Source organism: Lineus longissimus, chromosome 10 (genome assembly GCF_910592395.1).
Source record: "Lineus longissimus chromosome 10, tnLinLong1.2, whole genome shotgun sequence".
Lineage (NCBI taxonomy): Eukaryota > Metazoa > Nemertea > Pilidiophora > Heteronemertea > Lineidae > Lineus > Lineus longissimus.
In genome coordinates, this window is record NC_088317.1 from 14928356 (window position 1) to 14948259 (window position 19904).

The 19904-nt window shown below is 39.4% G+C and overlaps 1 protein-coding gene across 4 annotated transcripts in view; it reads left to right on the plus strand.

The window, feature by feature from the left end:
* LOC135494520 (acetylcholinesterase-like) overlaps nt 1–15093 on the plus strand; it is a 76437-nt gene extending 61344 nt beyond the window's left edge. For 2 of the 4 annotated variants that reach the window (XM_064782566.1, XM_064782567.1), the window contains exons 2-4: nt 6086–7626; nt 9832–10025; nt 12792–13068. In XM_064782566.1, coding sequence (XP_064638636.1) covers nt 6098–7626; nt 9832–10025; nt 12792–12946 — 1878 coding nt within the window. In that variant the 5' untranslated portion in view covers nt 6086–6097 and the 3' untranslated portion in view covers nt 12947–13068. Of the gene's footprint in view, nt 1–6085; nt 7627–9831; nt 10026–10935; nt 10992–12791; nt 13069–14599 lie in introns of those variants that run through there. The other 2 variants (XM_064782568.1, XM_064782569.1) reach the window with 2 other exon arrangements.
* The last annotated feature ends 4811 nt before the right edge of the window (nt 15094–19904 follow it).

The following is a 19904-nucleotide window of genomic DNA, read 5'->3' on the forward strand; positions in this document are numbered from 1 at the left end:
CCACTGACGCACGGCACTAGCGCCATGACAGACCAACCCCGCAGCCTGGGCTCTTGTGCTTAGTCCGAGCTTAGATTTCAAATTACTCCGGATTTAGCGGTGTTTATAACTGATGCTACTTAATCTAGTCGACTGTAAGAAGACAGAAGATAAGTGAAATGCGAGACCATACGATGCTATTTCGCCAACACTGGCTTAAGGAGGATGATCGAAAGTCTAATCGTAGATGAGATACAGTTTCTTGTTTCTTGTTTAATGATGGTCTCATCAGAGTTTGGTGTGTGTTAATTTCGAGAGCATGCGCAACCTTTCCGCCCGGGCCATGGTCGCTTTCATCGGGAAATGTTCACGTACTTTCGGCCCGATGTCGAAAAAGTACTGGGCAGATTTTGTTCTTGGGACTTGGTTTTTCTTAAATCCAACGCTCTTCAAAGGTACATTTAATGTACCTTGGTCATAACAAAACAAAAATACCTTGGTCCTTATCAAAATTAGATCCTCGTCGAATGGATACAATTCATATGTTGAAGGCATCGATGCTTCAGTCTGCCCCTACGAGCCCAAAAGGGCGTGGACATTTATTTTTGAAAGCGACAAACATATCATTCCGTATAGACTACGAACTAAAAGAGATTCAGCCGTGGCACAAGTCTTTATCGTTGTAAAAATAACTAATTTGGTGATTACTTCTGATGCAGCTCATTGGCTTCATAATCAACTACCTGAGGGGAACTCGAAACTGCTACATTTATCAATGGAATTATTCCCGCCTTAGGTTTTAACTGGGCCGCTCAAAACTCCCCAATTTTATAAGCGTTTCACCATTGGTTTCCTTTAAGGAAACTACACTTCCGTGTGCAATGTTTGAATTCCAACATCGTGATTTTGGGTAAACTTGAGATGGAGTCATTAAACACTGATAGAGGAAGAAAAAAGATGGCTGCGGATCAACACTAAATCCTCTTGTATAGCATGATACGAAATATGATACCGGGGCTATTGATAGATGGAGCATTGTTACAGCTCGCACAGAGGAACATAAGGATTCCTGTTTCAGAGCCAAGGTTGAACTACTCGGATTTCTTGATTGCTTTCTCTTAATTTACATCTACCCTTATTGTTAGCCGATGGGACTTGGTATGTAAGCCATCATTGAAGCCTTTTTCAAGGTTCTATTGATGAAGTACTCGTACTCGACAGGTGTAATTTTGTATTTTCGTATGAAAGATTAGTCCTTTACAGTTTACCCCTTTTTCCGATAATTAAATGTCATGGCAGCCTTTTGAAGAGTTGTTAAGCGCTATTGCTTTTGGGCAAGTCTAAAAAAGAATATCCTTGTTTGTGATGATGCGATGTTGTTGTTGTTGTATATTCGGGGATTGATGTTGTCCAGAAATCTCATATACACATGTTGGAAAACACCAGGGGCTGTCTGATGGTGTGTGTTTTTAACTTTTTTCGATTATTTGAATATTCCGCTTATGTAAACTTATATCGGGCATACTTTAGAATTGCGGGTCATATATATACTAGCTACGAAACGAAGTCAAAAACGACGTCAATCGTCGTTCGTAAGCCTGCCTATTGATATGAGCTAGACTGTACGTAGTCCTTCAGCGGGCCATTGCTGGAAAAACATTCCACCCGGCTCCAGAAATTCCAAAGGCTACGTTTTTGTGATTCTTACTAAAGAAAATAGGTGCAAATTATGGCAATTTGAAGACCTTTGAGTCCATGTGTTTAAATCATTATCATGATCTTGTACCTAGTCTGATCAGCCACTTCAGGTTTAACGCCTTGGCGACGAGGAACTAAAAGGTTTAGCACGTCGAAAAAAGGTATATGAATACACGAATGGGCAAACAATCGAGGTTCATGAAGTTAATTAGCCTAAATGGGTAATTTCGCTGCACGTGGTCAAAGTTTATTATTTTGCTGGCATAAAAAGCCATTAAGAGGGTTCATTGATCACAAACAACAATGTATGACTTTCTCCTGTATTTAAGTTCCAATTACCCTTTAACTCACTTAAGGGACATGATGCAAACATTCTCTGATGTAATGCTTTGACGATGCCTTGCGAAGGTGTTGAAGCACTGACGGCCTAGTGCCTGTCGTTAAAGTTGACTAGTCTAATAGTCGATTAGTCAAATAGTCGAATAGTCGAAAGCCGAGGGACGAAATTACATTTTTATGACCCTACCAGATAGTTATCTATAAACCTTCGATTGGGTGCACAGCAAATTTGAATGTGTTTGCCAATCACAGCAATTGCCGTTCTTGTCCAAGCGGTTTTTCTCCGTCATTCTTTAACTGTTTCGAATACTAGCGGCCATCTCCCAGGACGCGCAGATTCAGTGAAGACAAAAACAATCTTATGTTTGTTAGTTTAATCGACTAATCGTCTGCCCTACCAGTCGTTCTTCCCAAAGCCTTTCCTCTTAACCACAAATGATGAATCCACCCGCTAAACGCGCATAAATCTCCTCGGACCGTTTAGCGCTGTTTCCTCGAATTGATCGCTCGGTCCCAGGAGGACCGCAGCAATGATTTCCCTGCGTGTTGATTGGATTAGCTAGTGCTTTAGATGAATCCCTAATGAGGTGTTCAACACGTGTTAGTGGTACATCATGGGATCAATGATTAGATGTACCGCTTCCGTTATAAATTGCCATTTCTCGTTGTGCTTTCCTGATTTCTTATAACCGCGTTTGCTTCAAGCTGAGACTTTGCGTTAATTACTCAGACATCTTGTTGCAGTCTCGGGGCTGTTTAGCGTCGGTTGAAACGAGCACATAAAAACTGGCAACTTACAAGCTAGCTCTATTGATTTCCTTGGTAAACGATGAATTGGGATGCGCTGGCATGTTTTAGCCAAATGAAGTGTCCTCATAGAATCTTCTTATACCTCTTATACAAAGAGGAAAAATTGATATTTCGTGTCTTTGCAACATGTGGCAAAAGTCAATTCTGCTTTTCTTTGAATTCATATGCATTATCCAATAAACGGGTTTTCATGCATGTTTGTATATGCATATTTCTTTGCCATTGATTCAATACCAAGAACCAACAATGTTGTAAGATGAATATATCAACACATTTTTCGATTTTACGACGTATTTGAAGGCGTAAGATGCATTATTGAAGCTCAACCATCACATGTTTGTGGGAATTTTAAGGGCCCGATCCAAATCCTAAGGCTGATAAGAGGCTTTAGCTGAAAAATCGTTTGAAGTTTGAAGTTTAGGGTAAACAGATAGATGCACCTTAGTAACATAACATTACATTTTAGATTCTACTTTATCAATAATTGTCGATCTCCAAATGATATTCACCAGGATATGCGTGTTAGTGCAAATAAAGCATTTGAAATCTTGACGTGACTTCGCGAAGCAGAGTTATTAGAGTCGTGCTAATAAACCCACACCTCCCAAGTTGAATTTCTAAGCAGTTTGCTCCCCTTAGGCTGATAGTGACTGGTAGTGTTTAGTTTCTAAGTACAGGCCTTCATTACATGTTTTATTACTAATCAACTAAACGATTCTTTTAATTAACATCTGGATGATCCATGAGGGTTTTAAATGTCCTGTGGTACTCCCCCAACAGAGATCTCATCTTAAAGTGCTGCCGCACCCATTCTGTTCTTTCTTTCTTTGGTCTTTGTGCCTGGTCAGCTTCATCCTCGGCTAAGAGGAGAAGAGCCAAATCTTCTTCGTCTGAACTGTCCATCTGATCGGCGCCAAAAGACCGATTACCGCACGCATGCTATACCCTGTGTGACTCGCCGTGCCCGTATAGCGTATAGCGAATACCGAATACCGAATACCGTATAGTTCTATGTGAACCCAGCCTAACGGACTTCTTTTAAAGTATATGCTGACCTAATTAAACTGGCGCAGCATCAACCAAGTTCAAAATGGAGATGGCTGGGAATAAGGCAAAGCAATGCATGTTGCCTTCACCCGTTCAAGTCGGCAAATATCAAACATGTGCAAAAGTTGATAACGATATGTGTCGAATTATAGTTGTAGGCCTATCCCAAAGAAGTAAAGTCATTGGCAAACATCGACGACTTTCCATAAACCGATTACAGACAAACAGAGAATAGTTTCAGTAATCCAATTGGAAAGGCAAACGCAAATAATTTGACAAGGACCTAGGTCAGGTCTGTTTTAGATTTAGTAAAGGCCCCATGTTGGGAAGATTAAATAGCATTATTCCCTGACAGCGACTTGCCAAAATATTGTTATTTCACACCTTAGGCTTAACCTTTTGGTCTGTGGTTCCTCGCATTTGCCATTTGCCTGTGGTTTCCTCTGCTTGTAAGGTGAGTTAGGTAGACAATTTACTTGCAATTTACCATCCCCTCAACCGAGTCGAGTTGCCCGTTCTCCCTGCCCCCATTTTGTCACCATAACTGCTTTGAGTTGGAAACCCTAAAGCGGAACAGTTCTAATATCCCAATGCGTTGCGCCTGACCTATACCATGACTGCTTTGAGTAGAACAAAATGCTTGATGAAACTATATTGATCCCACTTTGGCCATGCTTCTCTATAGCTACTTTGAGTGAAAAACCCTTCGTGGAATTTACTTGATGGCCCAAACCTTTTAAGGTATTAAAATACCATAACTGTTGTGATTTGAAAATCCGTAATAAAGTTTTACTGATGGCTCAAACCTGGCTGCGCCAAACTGCTCTGAGTAGCAAGCTCTTCATGAAACTTGCGCGCCCTACTGCTACGAATCGACAACCCTTGATGAAACTTTACTGATGGTACCATGGGTATCATGATCAATACTTAACTTTTCGATACATTATCTGTTTTTCTTATTATACACCTTTTCCATTAAGCTGTGGTTCATTTATATATCTACCAATACATTTCGGCTAGCGCTGATGGCTATCTCTACCAAGCTTCAGACTAAAGAAACTATATTTCATTTGCATCACCCCGAAGCATTTTGTCATCATCATCCATGCACATTGATTATTCTTCGGGCGGAGCCCGAATTATCATGTTTTCGTTCTGAAACCCGATACCAAAACTGCCAAAAGAATTAATGAAAGGGGACACAAATATAATGACCTGCCCTTAAAATGTCACAAAGCTTGCCTTTTTATGACTATAGTGATTGAGAAACATTTTGGAGTTTCTGTTTTTTCTCCAAGGGGTAATTTCCTTTTTATTTTTTGTTGCCTTTTTAGATGATGAGTTTTTTTGAAACGTATAGACAAAAGCACTCCAGGCATGACAAGCAAGGATTTGCTCTAGCCATATCATTAACTGAAAAAAGTTGGTTCCTTTGGGCTAAATAGGCAATTAGTAACTGAATAACATATAGAAATGATGTATTGATGTCATAGGTCACGGAAAGACGACTGACATTTCAAGAACAGAGATTACTTTGAAATCGTTTGCCTATCATTTCATAAGAGATTAAGTCGATATTTTGTCCCGTCAAAGGCTATGCACTTCATAGAGCTACATGTATCAATTAACATTTTCATATATTTCTTTAAAAAAAACATATACCCATCGATATTATCGAGAATAACAAAAGAGTTGTCTCTTTTTTACTTGTATCTTTTGTGTCCCTTTGAGCCGCAGGAGTTACAGTACACAGAAAAGATTTGTGGTCTTATGATGGGGATGCTATCGATATTGTTCAAATTTTGTCTCTGAGCTTCTAAAGAAAAAATATCTCTGTAAAAAATAATTAGTTTCCTTACGCTACTGGCGACTTTGTGAGTACCAATGGACTATTATTTTTCTCACCGGTGGTTTATCATTATACATGTATATGTGGCAAAGCTATACTATGTAGTATGATGATGTTAAAATAGGGCCAACTGGTAGAATTGCAGTACTAACAGAACTCGTACACTTACCGGTGTTTTAGATGGCCTGCAGATAGCAAAGCATGTTTCCAGGTGTTTTCAGATGATTTGCAGTATAGTAAAACCTCCTAACTATATGTAGACATTATTCTTTAAAGATAGTTTGCAGAATAACAAGACATACATGTACAAGACATACATGTACATGTATATCATTGACGTTGCTTTTCTTTTATATTTTGCAGGTCTGATGAATCATGGTGGGGCTAGAGGAGTGTTTAGTAAAGATAGAGACACTGGGGATCATCCTACTATGCATTTTACAAACCATATGGTCAAAAGACCCGATCATTATGACGGATAAGGGCAATGTACGGGGATTCACACAAAACGTCCTTGGGAAACACGTCGACACATATCTCGGGATTCCCTTCGCGAAACCTCCACTGAAGGGTTTGCGGTTCAAACACCCGCTTCCCAATGACGCTTGGAAGTCCACTCTCAACGCAACGCGCATGCCAAATACATGCATACAGGGCTACGATACCGCCTTTGGTAATTTCTCAGGGTCACAAATGTGGAATCCAAACACAAACGTTTCTGAGGATTGTTTATATTTGAATGTGTGGGTGCCGAGAACGAACCAGGGGTTACATAATGCTGCTGTCATGGTATGGATTTACGGTGGTGGTTTCTACTCCGGGACAAGTACATTGGAGGTTTATAACCCAACTGTTCTGGCAGCAGAAAATGAAGTTATTGTTGTTTCCATGCAATATCGTGTCGGGATGTTAGGCTTCCTGGCCCTGGGGACAACGGAGGTCCCGGGGAACGCCGGTTTATTCGATCAGTTGATGGCCCTGGAGTGGGTGCAAAACAACATCGAGTTCTTTGGTGGTGATCCCGATAATGTGACGCTATTTGGTGAAAGTGCTGGGTCAGTCAGTGTCAGTATGCACCTTCTCTCCCCGCTGAGTAGGGGCAAATTCGCCAGAGCGATCTTGCAGAGCGGGACGGCCAATACAAAATGGGCTACGTATAGCCGAGACGAGGCACGGGCCAGGGGGAGGAGTGCGGCGAAATTGTTTAATTGCCCCACGGCCGACCTCGACGAAATGACGTATTGTCTGCGGAGAGCGCCACCAGAGCATTTCCCAAATAACGAATGGATTACTAAAGGAATTATGCAGTTTCCATTTGTTCCGGTGATTGACGGGGTCTTTTTTGTAGAAACTCCCGATGAGTCTTTAGAGAAGGGTAATTTTAAGAAAACACAAATTTTGCTTGGTAGCAACCAAGACGAGGGGAATTACTTTTTAATTTACCAATTATACGAACTGTACACAATAGACGAAGAACCCAGTATATCATATGAAAATTTTACGAGAAGTATAGCAGATTTGTTTGAATACTACCCTTATTATCCCAAAAAAATGAACTCGTTTGGAATAAATGCCATCAGTTTCCAGTACACTAATTGGTTGAACATTCAAAGTAGGGAAGCAAATAAGGAGAATTTAGATGATGCAATAGGTGATTTTCATTTTGTTTGTGGTGTCAATAAGTTTGCGCAGACCTACGCAAAGTTTGGACAAAATGTGTATTATTACTATTTTACACATCGCTCTTCCATGAACCTGTGGCCGAAGTATCTAGGAGTAATGCACGCTGACGAGATAAACTACGTATTCGGCGAACCACTGCGGCCGGGATTCCGTTATAAGAACTCAGAGAAACAACTGAGTCGGAAGATGATGCAGTATTGGGTCAACTTTGCCAAGACGGGGTAAGATCACTTTCATTTTATATCTCATTGGTTAAGGAACTCAAAACAGTTGAAGTAAAGAAGAATCATGGTGATAGTTAATGATAGAATGGTAGTGATAGCTAATTTTGAAATACATGAGCCTTATGTTTACAGAAACAGATCATTCTCAATTATATGTATCGTATTTTTCAACAAGATCATTCTGAAACACAAGTTCTCAAATATTATCAGTTTTTTTAAGTTCTAGTTGTAATTCTCAGTCCACCAGAGGGGGTTTAACGCAATGCCAAATGACGATCGTACTTCAAAAAGATTATACTCCAGCATTGTCTAGCACATGTACCGTACTTCAAATAGCTCAGTATCAAAAACTTGTAACGTGATTAAAATCATACTGTACTCAGATAGCTTATGTTCCAACACGTGTATACCTTACTTCAGAAAGCTTACATGTACCACACTTCAAAAAAGCTCATTCTCGAACGCATGCTCCGTGCATCAAGCGTAGCCAAGCAACTCAACACACTGTAATTACACAGTTCACCAGTTTAGTACGTGCGATGAAATTTCAGCTGGTAATTTCAATTCTCGTGTTTCTCTCGATTCTAAGCTATTAATCAGGCGAGGACAAAGGTAGAAACGCGTCGAACAGTCTAATCAAGCACTTTACTATTAAACACGATCGGCTGCAATTTGTTATGGTGACGTACTTTCAAATTTGGCGAATTCGTTGCTTGGTAACGGAATGCCTTGGCGCGTTGTGTTTTGTTCTTTTTTAACGGGAATGCAACTTGTCGAAATGATGCTATTAAAGGCAACGTGTGATCGCGTACGTTGTGAACAAGTAGCCGACTGGATACTAGCAACAAGCATTTCATAACAAGCCCTATATCAATGGACAAAAGTACTGTTCAAATTAATATTGAGTTCTTAAAGGGACAACCTGGGCATGAGATATGTTGGTTTTTCATACAAAAATGGCTTCCAGCCGGACCGTGACTTCTCCATACAGGATAATCGAAAATACGTTGAATTGCAATAAACAATGCACGAAAACGGGGTGTAACCATAGGCCTGTTTGAAATTCACATGACACGTCCAAAACTGCCACGCAACACTGTCCAAAATCGATTTCAGAACACAGCATCTGTGTGATATTACAGGTGGCGGCGCATGGTGGCAAGCAGAGTCATTATCCTCCTGGCCAGGTAACTACCACGCCCAAGTTGTCCCTTTAAGTACTTTGCTTCTTGGAATATCTCAAATTAAATTTTGAATTTCAAATTTTGATTCAAGCATTCCACCCTTAACATTTGTGTTGAAACGTGTTGTTTAGCGCAGAAATCTAAATGATCGAAATTAAACTTTGTGCGAAGAATGTAAGGTGGATTAAATTTCTCGAACTCATTAATAAAATCCATTAATAAAAATCCATTTTTCGAGAACACCCATGTAGCTTTCGGTTTTTGTGCACGGCATGCTGAACTATAGCCTAAAGGTTAGGACAACGTTATATTTTCTTGCTGAAAAATAATTTTGTTACGAAGTTGTTTAATTTGGTTAATTTAGTAACAATCGTTAAATGTAAACCATAGGCAGGAGTCAAGTGGAGCATGTCATAATCAAATTACACAAATTTGCCGATACTGTACCGTGGTCCTGACAGAACATTGGCACAATTCGCGCTATACATCAATGATGTACATCGGCTGCATTATTAAAAAGTACACACTCTTAAAATTAGATATTAAAATAACTATGTAATATCAATTGTTTACTCTGGTTGTTGATATTGCACCGACTGTGAAATTATTTGTTCTAACTTTCAAAATAGTAATTCTTAACCATTTTAATGGTAGTTTTTACTACTTTTAGTTGGAACAACTGATAAATTTCACAGTTGGTGCAATAGCAACTACCAAACTAGTTGTTTTTAATAATGAATTTTAAGAGTGCACTTGTTCACCCTAAAAAACAAAGTATGTGACCATTGAACTGTTCTTTCTGACCGTACAGCCCGAGTATACTGTCTGCGTATGATGCGCCTGTCGATATAGAGGAAACTCCTCTACTCTACATTGAAAATAGACATTAAGATTGCTTTATTTTGATGATAAGGGAGAGAATGCTTGGAGACCGAATTCAGATTCCATCTCATTCACGGCTGCGCCGGGGCTTAAAACTGTTATTTCTGTTTCAAACTGTAAGCCTTTTCAATTGCAGGGACCCCAATCGATCGCCTGGCCTCCCAAGCCTGAACGAGTGGCCTTTACATACGACAGAGTCAAAGGAATACCTTGAGTTACATCCCCGGTATCACAACCAGCCAGACAAGTCCAAGGCAGTGGGGAATGGTCCTCGAGCACACGAATGTGCATTCTGGATGGAATATCTACCTCAGCTCGTCAGAGAAACTGGTAAGTGTTTGTCCGAATAAGGATGAGGTTTCAAAAACACGTACGGTCAGGCATGTTCGGTTACGGTTTTACGGCGGTAGTGTGAAAATTATCATAATTTGTCAAGCGTAATACACTCAAATTGTCGTATTGCCATATAATCTCGGGCTAAACGAGGAAAAAGAGAAGTCATGTCCTCTTCAAGAAGCTCAAATACGTTATGGTGACATTGTGTGAACGCAACCTATTGGCAAAATACGATGACGTCAACGCCACTAACCTTATATATTCATATTCATAATTTTATGCTATCTAAATCTTGCTAATAAAGTACATGTACATGTATCAACCGGAGACTGGTTTATCCCGAGTGATGTAGAGAGGTGCGATAGCCCATTAATTTCCTCGTGTCTAAAATTCCAACTGAACACGGTGTACTCGTGCGGATTGCATACCGGTACTTCGGGTCTCTCGGGACAATATGAAGAACACTCCCTCCCTTGCTCCTGATAATGCTCTACAGGGTGGCCCAGAAAACTTTTTCCTCACAATGGATACACAATAGAATTCTATTGTGCAAGCGAACAGTTTTCTGGGCCACCCTGTATACTAGAATAGTGTCCTATTCCGTTACAGTAAACTGCTTATTTGTCGCAGGCGTTATCTTTTCGCTGTTTTCGCGAATGATCTCGATTTTGAAAATCGCGAAAATATATTTTTCGATTGGAAAAACCGAAATAAAAATAACACGACGCGAAATGTAGCGGTTTACTGTAATTAGTAATTAGTAATTAGTAATAAGATATTCTCTTCTTTCGGTAGTTTTAATAAAATATGTTAACCAATAACAAGTCTATTGGTTTGGTCTCCTTCCTTATTTCGATAGGAGTCTTTCAATGAATTTATATTGAAAGATTCTGTTTCGCACAAGATTTTCATGCTACATGTAGATAGATGATAACAATAACCAGGAAGCTAATGAAATAGGTAATCTCTATTTACATATTCTGCACGTGTGTAGTTTATTGTAAACACGTCTGTCTGCTTTATTCAAGATCACTTTTTGTCATTTGGTTTTGTTGCCTTAAGCTTTTATTTGGTGTTGTCTGTTATGACGTCTGTTAGCAGCTCCTCTCAAGGCCAATCTCTACATTACCTCAAACACCTCGGTTTACGTTCTGTCTAAGAGCACATTTTATCAAACGAAGCAGTCGCCGGCTATTCTTGGTAAGATGGGTAATCTCCAGATATAGTTTTTTCAATGAATGCCTCTGATCCTTGAATACAGAATCTAGATGGCTCATTTCTAATGGAGACATATCCATACGTCCCATATCGAGGCGTTTTAGGTTTTCCAGTCGAGAAAACAATTCGGGCTTCGTATTATTGTATTAGGCAAAGTCCGAGGATTGTCTCCCAGATTTAGATTTGTCTCCCAGATTTTGGCGCGTGAAGTGGTTAAAAACAACAGAAGTCATATCCTCTCCATCAGAGAACGAAATGGCGTCATTTTGACGGTACAGTCACGGCGCAAACGTGCTGAAATATGGCATTGGAGAAGCTCAATCTACCCACTTCTACAAAATAGTTTGTCCAGATCAGGGTGAGCGTCGAGGTCCTGGCCATTTAACAATCCGCTATCATAGTAGTGGTGAACATAGCGCCACTTTTGCAATTGAGTATTCTGACAAAAAGACATTGATTTGATGAAACAAAAACTTGATGATGATCAAGGCTATTGAACATGCACTCGGATGTCCCGGACAAACTTCCAAAATTTACCTTGAACTCGTTCATACACATGATGACATGGTTCAATATCTGGCCCATAAGACTACATCGTTATTTATTTGAAAATTTAGAGTGAAATTTCACATCGACGAGTTATGATAGCTAAGGGTGGTTTATGTTGTTGTGACATTCATGCTTAGTTTTAGCTGCTTTTTTATCGCTTTAATGTTTACTTTTGTTAGTGTTTGCGTGTTATCACAGTGGCTAAAGGTATCGGCTTGCCTAAGAAAAGTACTTGTTTACCTGGAGAGGAAATGACGACACAAAAGAAACATACAAAAGAGTAGTTCATTTTGAGGGGCGAAAGACCCGCATTTGTTATCTTTTATTGTGCGATTGTATCCCTCCAACACTGTAATGAGGGGCCCTTGTTTCTATTGTGTTGCAAAGGTAAACCAATACCTTTACCCACCATGGTTATTTTTAAGTTGCCCCCTCCCCCCATATTCTAGTGTTCCCGCACACACTAGACAACTAGAGAGGACCAAGACGTTTAGATAAGGGAACCGGAGGAAAACGTGTCAATGTGTCTTTCACCGTTACCAGACACTCAATAGAAAAGAATCAATCGGAAACACATTCAAAAACGTCCGGCTCAGACAATTTGCAACCCTACTGTTTTGACCGTTGAGTTAGCCATTGTTAAATGTGAAAATATGCATGTTGATGGTTCATTATGATATAAACTGCTTGTCACGTTTTATGTGATGTTGGTTGAACGTTGGGGGGAGAGGGGGGGGGGGGGCAACAATGGAAATCAAACATGGGATCCATGATGGTTAGTTAGAGACCCCAGCCACTGGACCACCGTCGCCCTTGTAGTATCATGACACCAGTAAGGTTGTCTAATGTCTCGTGATCATTTTATAACACTGTGTGTTTCATGAATTGAATCAGCAGCTTTTAAGCGTGACTGACCGCCACATGCAATCTTTTTAGTGAACTATAGCAGTAATTTTATAGCGAATACTAATAAAATTCTATTGCCTTTTTCAGCTGACATTACTAATACCGAGATAGAATGGAAACGCCAAATGCATGATCACTCGTCACAAATGTCGGATTGGAAGTTACAGTATGAACAATACAAGATGAATGCAGCGTCTTATGTGCAGTGCAGCCGAGACGAGGCGTTTCCGAATACACCATAGGACGACCTTTCACTTGCTCTCAGAGAGTGGTCTTTGTGACAAGGAAAGAGTGGCTACTCACTGACCACCTATTGGGAACTTATTAACCTAAAGAATACTTCCGTGTCACTCCTATTGTAACTAAGTGCAGAGGAGTAATCAAAAATCCCATTGCAGACTTAAATTATAGATATTGGGATCTGGGTGACATAGCCAGAAAGTCTTAAATCATCATATAGAACATTGGAGGCTTCCATTGATGTTGTACACATCGCCGTAGTCCTATAAACTTAGTTTCCAAGGATAAAATTCCAGGTTTATTTATAGACAATGCTCCGATTGTTTAAGCATTGTGAAACAAGTATAATAGTTGGTCTTACGCTGGATGTTTAACCTCTTCAGTACTTACGTATTACTTCATTCATAGTATTATATTTATGTAACGAAACAGACCCGCACATGTAGATCCCGAAGCCGCGCTTTTTTTAAACCCAGCAACGATAGGATGTACTGTTATTCGAAAACTAATCGTCAAATGTACTGTATTTAAGATAAATAAATACCTAACAACGTAATCTGTGTTGTTAACTGCCCGTCTTCACATGCACCAGGTCTCAATACATTCTTATCCACAGCCTACATATTGTATAATCACATATATATTTTACGAATCTGATCACAAGCGTTTTTGCAATAGATAAATTTGAAATATTATAATACACCCTGACGGCAACATTTTAGATATTTTGTTCATATTGAGTATTTAGCGAAGCAGGAAAAAAACCACGGGGAAACCGCCTTGCGTGTCACGTGGTGCGTTTCAGCCAATCAATTACGATGTTAGATACCATTCCGCCAGCAACACGCCTGCAACTTACGTATAACCAAGCAGTTTTCCCGCGGATCATTTCAAACACAAATTAGGTTGCCGATTGGGTGTGGGAGTCTGAAGGTGGCGCAACCTTACTATTCTATTTTAGTCACGCCACCAAACATTATACATTTTAACCAAGTGCGTATGCCCTGGTTACGGGTACGCTAGGTGGCGTGGACAGAAATATGATAGTGAGGTTGCGCCCTCTTCCGACTCCCACTGCTATAAAATGCTTGATAAGTTGTCGAGGCATCCCGGTTTTCTTGACGACACAGCAAGTAAAGCTGGGTCGTTGGTTTACACCGCTCGCTACCACGCTATAGAGCCCGCGAATGAGAACCAAGGAATGGATATAATTTCTGGATGAATGGGCGTGATTTTCAAGAAACTGTAATTCCAGGCTCTTCACAGTCCTTCCAATGAGACTGGCGTTCCACGCGTCTGGTTTATATGTCGGAGCAAACGACCCCGCCAAGTGAGAAACACGAATCGCTTGCGTGGCATCTAAATCTACTGGCCGATAACAGAGTCACTACGCAAAAAGCAGTTGGCGCCTAACCGTTGGCAAGTAAAAACGTCGATCCCGCCTTGGAAGAGGAATACTCCTTGGAGAATAAGTCCTCTAAGTGCCGACCGAACGCTGGAGAAGCTTCAGCTTGCGAACGCACAGACAACATGCTGATTGAGAAAAATAAACACGCTCTGTCCTAATTCTGTGCAAGGCTCACAGATTTAGTTCAATACTATGTAGTTTGATAATATGTGCATTTTGTAAGTTGTTCTGCTTTCTTTTATTACAGATAAGAAGCTTAATGCCCCATACAACGCGACAATGTGTGAAATTAACAACGCGCCCACCATTGCTAAGGAACAACCAATCATCATGCTCATACTTAGCTGCCTCGTTCTCATGCTGAGTTTGCACCAATAAACGACAGGGACCATTAATTACAATCACAACCGTTGCCAGGTGACCGTTACCAACTATGGCAGCCACGGGAGGGCCGACGTCCAGGCAGTAGCTGCCTTCAAGCGCACAAAGGACAGCCCGAAACACGGTACAAGGGAAAGCCCAGAAGAATTGAAGAGGATAGGATGTTAGCTTTGAATCATTATCATTGGCATGTAGAATTTTGTACTTGAGGTAAAAGAGGGCGCGATTTCCTAAGCGCCCCGAATATTATGTCGGTTATGAGTAACAACCATCGTAAATGGTACATATTGGAATGCCAAGCTATTTGTTTCAGATAAGGACGTTTCATACGACGATTGAGCACACCTTACAAACCTGCTGCAGTGGCTCTCTAGAGATACAAAAGCATGAAATTAGTATAAACACATGCTGCAGTCTTCGAGGAAAGCATTTGACGAAGTTGTAGGACGCCAAACTCGCGCACAATTTTAGATGATGCGCATACCTCTACGCCGCAAACGCTAACAGAAAAGCAACGATAGGGCGTGTAATGATTGGTGCCATGCACTCTTAAATTAAACGATTTTGAGCTGTTTGAAACACCTTTTAGAGCTTTTCAACACAATAATGTGCCCGGTAGAGGTTTTTCAGGGAAAGGAAGAACACGTCAAGCTTTTCCGCAAACCCAAAAACCTAGTTGATAGGATTTCATTTCTGTGTCGTGTTCAGTTTTGTGTTTGTTAAAAAAGCCTAAAATGTCTTCAAAGAGCTCAGAAGCCGTTATCTGTGTCAGTGCAGGTTACGTGCGAGGTATCCGTGTGGCTAAACTCTCTGCTCCTCTTGAGACGGATTGTGGACCATTGGGAAAATTCGGTACCGGGTGTCTTCAGCGAGAAGAAGCGTATTAAAGAAATTGAATATTATAACATGTGCTGTGCACAGTGTCAAACATGAACTTAGCTATCTCAGTTCTAGACGTCCTGCTAGATTTTCGTTTCACTTGTTTTAGCTTACCAACTGTAAATCATTATGTTTTGTTTATATTTCATCAAAATATTATAGCGTGTGCATTATTACATTAGAATATCATTACATCGGATCACTTCAAATATGCAAATTGTACCATATGGGATTTCAATTTCTGCAAGTAACATATTTCATTATTTAGAGAAGAAAATACCTCTGCATTCTGCTAGTATTGTAAATTGTTAAGTTATACCGAATTTTAAAAATGGACACATTCATACCAGGTTTTTGTTTACAAATATAAGCCTGATTCAAGTTCAGTGAAATGTCCAGTGCATTGTGCAGTGCATAATTTTTGGCGTGGCCTAGAGGAGAGTGGGAGGTATTTAGACCACACTAAGCCCTGTACATTTGATAGAAGTTCCACTTGTATACGAGCTTGTGTTTGAAAATAAATCCCTTGTTAGGATGTGTCAGTTTGAAATTCGATGTGCAAGGACATGTGCTATCAATATTTTCTCTACAACCATCTAGCCAATGATCTACATTTAGCCACCTGGCGGAAATGAATAAAACTAGTTTAGATTTGGCTGAGCATCTGAACATTTTTTCGAAGTATGAAAGGGCATGTGGGTTTTAGGAGCTTCTTTTCCATTTTTAATCAAATATAGCATACTGTACATTGTACATTATTTCATGATGATTTTGGTAAAAAGGTATGCAACAAATTGTGTACATTTAGGTGGACTAAGACTTTAGATAGACTAACTGTATACGGTACTGCATTACATTACACTAGTTATACATGCAAAGAATTTAACCTGTTTGTAATCGAATATAAAGTGCACATGAGTATATATAAATTGCACGTCTTTATATGTAAAATATAATTTATCATATCTGCATGAATTTGTAGGAACTTCACAAATTTGCATATTCCATACACACTTAAGTGTGTACATATGTTTTCCTCAGGCGGGAATTTTTTCCTCAAACCTCACTGTAATCATTTTAATATATGTAAATATTATCATTGTTAATATTCAATATGTGATCGTGTATTTTCAAAACAAATTGCCTCATCATCTCATTTTATTGTTGGTCAGATGACAACAGTAACCTAATGTTACTTTGTGGTAAGAAACCGAAAAAAATCTGACACAAAGTTGCACCATCTCTTCTCCTCGGAAATTCCTTTGGCGCCCGCGTCTTAATGATGATCTTTTTCTGGTTTGGTGCTCTGCACAAAAGGGTCAAGAAAGCTATGTAAGTTTATGAAAATGCTTCCAACACGCGTGCGGATAGTGTTGGTATAGTGACATTTTCCCCGCAGAAAGATTTGAAAGACGCATTGAGAATAAATCTCAGCGAACACGGTGGAGGAAATCAACAGAATTTAAGCTTAATACACCACTCGCCATAACATTTAACGTCTCACGTCCTATTATCGCCGTTTGATCAAATCGTTGTGCGTGTCCATAGCATTGAAATCGGCGATAACAGAACTCGTTCGGTGATATCATAACTTTTGAATTCGGTTTTCATGAGAGTCAAAATTTCCGAAACGCAATGGAAAGGTTCATAATGTGTATTTCAGCAAATCTTTCTTTTTGCAATAACGACTTCGACAGACACATAACATGGCTATTCATTATACCATTATTTGGAGTAAGTCGTGCAGGAAGACTTCATGAATGTGTATACATGTACGCTAAATTTCTCATACAAAATTACTCACTCTATTATCTGAAAGAACCTCCTGCAAGTAAATTGAGCTAATGCGTGTTTAGCGTTATTTTTTTGTGGACAAATTCGAAAGAGAAGCATTTTAAATACCTGATTCCCTTAGAGCGCTCCAGTTATTCGCCCAAGTTTGCCCCTGTGGCAAAATTAAGCAACTCGAGCGGCAATTCGGCACGGAATTCAGCCGTATTTAGTCGAATCAAGCCGTATACCGTATGTGATTGTTTCAGTCAGAATAAATGGCCATGTCTGCTGCATTTCTCGAGTTCCTTCAAACAAGCAAGTTGTCTATATAACTTCCTTGCTCTAACGCGGATATAAGCCACTATTGGCCACAATAACAATACGAAATATTTGAATAACGCCTTTCCAGGTTGCCCTTCTCTAACAGCCGTTCTAACAACTGGCTAATTATTGCTATTGTTTTAAACATCTGATTAGATAAATATTTTGAACTGGTTCTCTTTATTTGTCGTCTTTGAGTTCTCAGCAGCTGGTTCCGAAGAGCGTAGGGGCAGTATCTGCAACAACCTACAGCCTGGTGGAGGGGTGGACCGGACACTCGTCCCTGTCCTCACGAATATGAGGTATCTTAGAGCCAAACCTATCAAAGATTAAAAAAACCCAAGGATTAACGGCCTGCGATTGTACGAAATGAGTGGTGATGTTTGAAATTGAGTGAATGATGTGAAGTTCTGCCATTGAGGCAGATGATCCAAACCAGACATACATTTTGAATCAGTTTGCTTCATCTTTGCCGCGGAAATGCTCTCTTCCTCCTGTTTAGTTTGATAGATCGGGTAGCGCAAAGCTTTGTTTTTGCGTGCTAGTGTGAGTGGTTGCGTGTTGCTGGTTGATGTAACTCCGGGATGAATCTGCACGACTTAACAGGATGCCAAGGGAAGTCACAACCTTTTCAAGTTTTTTTAGAGTGTACTCCTCATCAGGTCATAATGCATTGTTCTTCAAAACCGAATTTTTCGAAAAATAGATGTGTCATTTTGTGTTTTGAATGTTTTCAAATATGCATCAAAGTTATTGTTATTTGTTTATTGTGAAATAACTCTCTCGTTCATCATAACTTGGGAAAAACCAATCCGTGTATGATGTGTAGGTGCAATAGTAAACAAACCTTTGTGTAGAAAGTAAAATCATTTTTCAAGCTAGGGTGAAAAGAGTTTTGTATGTAACATATATCATCATATTAGTCTAAATTGTATAGGTTTATTTCTTATATATGAAATAATGTGATATTAGGAATCCATTTGTTAAATATACTCTGATTTTACAATTATGTTGGTCCATGTTGTTAGTTGAGAGAGAATATAAAGGTTATGCATTTTGGATACTGGGTTATGTCCCGTGAAGATTTAATGTGATGAAGCTATAAGGCAAGCGCCGTATGCAGAATTCGAGACAAGTCCACCATTGATTTTATAAACATTTTAGCAGTTAATGTTTGACTGCGTCGCATTACATATTGCGTGGGGTTGTGAATCTGAAATGTTGATATGACATTCCGAACAGTCGGGCAAGTAAATGGTGAAAAGTAATCTGGTAGTTGACCACGGAATTTTTTTGATAATCGACAAATTGGACAGTCGTTGATGTTTCCGTTATTTTTAGTCAACTGGCAGAAAAATCACAAAACACGCCCCCTATTGCCAGATTAGCAAAATTCAAAATTAATTTTTTCATCAAATAATTTCCTGATATCTGTAGACTTGCCACACCAAATAACTTTTCAATACCTCTCCAAATATGCACTTGACAGTTAAAAACATACTCGCGTCTTATCTCCAACCTATGAATATTCAATGGTGGTCTTGTCTCATTCTAAGAGGAGAGCGGCGGTGCGTCATTTCCGGATACGATCTAGAATATCGCCGCGCGGGTCAAGAATGATATACAGTAATATATACGTTAAACCCTCTAGTGCCTGATATAGTTAAATTCCACCATTGTTTTGTTTCCGAACTATTTTTTCTCAATATAGCAACTAAAAATAGCAAAAAATGGATAAAACTCGTTTTCCGTTGAAACTATCGAAATATTTTAAGTCAAAAGAGACAGAATCATTAGCAAGAATTCATAAAGTCATTATGAATTCTTGTTATCAGGCAGTAGAAATATAAGTCATATCAAACATGGATTAAATACATGTGTACTTTGCCATCAATCGTACAATATTTTCAGATTTAAACTCAGAACCATAAGATATCATGTATCTTGTTGGTCCAGGATTCCATTACGAATTTATTCGCATAACGAATTCAAATTTTCCCATTCTTTCGTTTTTATTTTTGTGGAATACCATTTAAACATAAATTTTGAATATGCAAGAAACCTAGTGGTTCATGATTGATTTTTTTTCAAATTTAGAGATTGCAAAACATGAAATGAAGATTTAGTGATGTGTACGCATTTTTTGATGACGTCAGTGTTTGTTGATGACGCTTATCGATGATGTCACATGAAACTTT